The sequence below is a fragment of the Nerophis ophidion genome, linkage group LG28 (genome assembly GCF_033978795.1).
Source record: "Nerophis ophidion isolate RoL-2023_Sa linkage group LG28, RoL_Noph_v1.0, whole genome shotgun sequence".
Classification (NCBI taxonomy): domain Eukaryota; kingdom Metazoa; phylum Chordata; class Actinopteri; order Syngnathiformes; family Syngnathidae; genus Nerophis; species Nerophis ophidion.
In genome coordinates, this window is record NC_084638.1 from 30,294,503 (window position 1) to 30,296,375 (window position 1,873).

The 1,873-nt window shown below is 45.1% G+C and overlaps 1 protein-coding gene across 1 annotated transcript in view; it reads left to right on the forward strand.

The window, feature by feature from the left end:
- Positions 1-644: 644 nt before the first annotated feature.
- acsl6 (acyl-CoA synthetase long chain family member 6) overlaps positions 645-1,873 on the forward strand; it is a 100,685-nt gene continuing 99,456 nt past the window's right edge. The window contains exon 1 of the mRNA XM_061890561.1: positions 645-776. Within this exon, the coding sequence (XP_061746545.1) occupies positions 731-776 (46 nt within the window). The 5' untranslated portion in view covers positions 645-730. The remainder of the gene's footprint in view (positions 777-1,873) is intronic.

Genomic DNA, 1,873 nt, shown 5'->3' on the forward strand with positions numbered 1-1,873 from the left:
CGGAAACACCTCCTAGGTAACACATGAGCCAATCACCACGCCCTTACGCCTGCCTGTACCCACCCACTCTGTGCTCTATATAAACCATTGTATGTGAATGTTTCCATTAAAATCTTCTGATGATTGAGGGAGCCCCTCGTGAAACAGATCTGTGGAGATGAAGTAGTCTTGTGATTTTTTCCCACACCTACATATATCCATATATATATATATATATATATATATATATATATATATATATATGTATATATACACACACACATATAAAAATGATATAATAATATACGACTTCCCCTTTTTTCGCTCACTTGCTCTTCTCCCTCCCGGAGGTTACTTCAGTTCAGTGGGCGTGGCTTAGACGCCACTACGTCACCGTGACGCAATGTTGCCCCATGTCAGCGCGCATGCTCTAAAAATGACCACATCCTCGATTTAAAAAAAAAAAAAAGGCCATCTATTATTTACATTTTACAGCACAATTATTTCATATTCACCGCCTTTAGCATTGTTTTTATTTTTCACATAGGAGGGGACTAAAAGGAGGGGTTTATTCTGATTTTATATGTTGCATTTTTAAAGTCTTCTTCTTCTTCTTCTGTCCTCCCACCATCCCCCCTCCCCCCTCCCCGCCGGTGTTAATCCAGCTTGCCGGTGTCTCTGCAGCAGTCCCCGCTGCGGTCCTGATCGTGTGCCCGGGTGGGGGACATCAGCGCGCCCGCATGAGACAGACATGCTCGCCTTCGTGCTGGCGTCCTGCTCGCTGTGGATCCTTTTGGGTGAGTGGAATTATTTCACACTCTTTTTTTTTTTTTTTTTTCTTAAATGCACCTGAACGGATGCAGTTTGTCCGCGCGTGCACGCGTGACGCACCTGTATCTCCCGCGCGACCATAGGCCGCGCCTCATTCGCGACCGGCGTTTTTTTTTGTTTTTTTTGTCCCGTTTCTCCCACCCCTGCTGCATTTTTTGCGTGGATTTACACTTCCTCCCCACGGGCGTGCACGAGGGACGATATAAGGTGCGGGGCGTGCACGGTTGCGCGTGCACGTGGCAATGCAGCGGCTTTTTAACGTGACGTCAAATGACGTCAAAAAGAGCGCATCGGGCCCGTTGAAATAATGATGGAAAAAGGCGCAGGCCACAAGTGGCTAAAGGTAACATACGGGTATTTTTCCCCTCCCCGATTCCCCCGCCTTTTTTTACTCAGACGTCCACTATTTGTTTTTGTTTGTTTCCACGCGTGTCTTTCCTTGTCCTCTAACGTCGTGTATGTCCTCCGCCATGTCTCATAGATGGAGCTAAAAAGGGAGGAGGGGGGGATGATGACGTAGATAGAAACGCGGCCGCTGATTGGACGGAGCTGTCCAGCAGAGGGGTGCTGAAATGAGAGCGGCATGGCGGTGGGGTGGCGGGGGGGGAGGGGAAGGGGGGGGAGGCTGTCGGTCATTGACCTCCGTCATCTTGCAGGCCACAGCATTAGGTACACCTACACAATTTCAATGAATGTTTTTTTTTCATCTTAGCTTTTTTTATTTTTTTTCCCCACTGAGACTGAAAAATCAAAGCGTATCAATACAATATATAGATGTTTTTTGTTGTTTTTTACATATATGGCTCTCCTCAAGTATGGCCCTTGGGGGGGGGGGGGGGGGGTACTCAGACATTTTTTTGTTTGTTTTTTTCAACTTCAGATCTGTCTGTCGATATAAAGTTTAAATTTGTATTCTTTTAATAGCTTTTTTGTGGCAAAAATGCTAAATGTGCAATATTTCTCCCCAAAATAAAATGTTTCACAATGTAATATTTAATGTGATGTATTTGGAGCCTGAAATAGGTCAAGAATTTATAGCAGCATTTATTTGGATTCATTATTA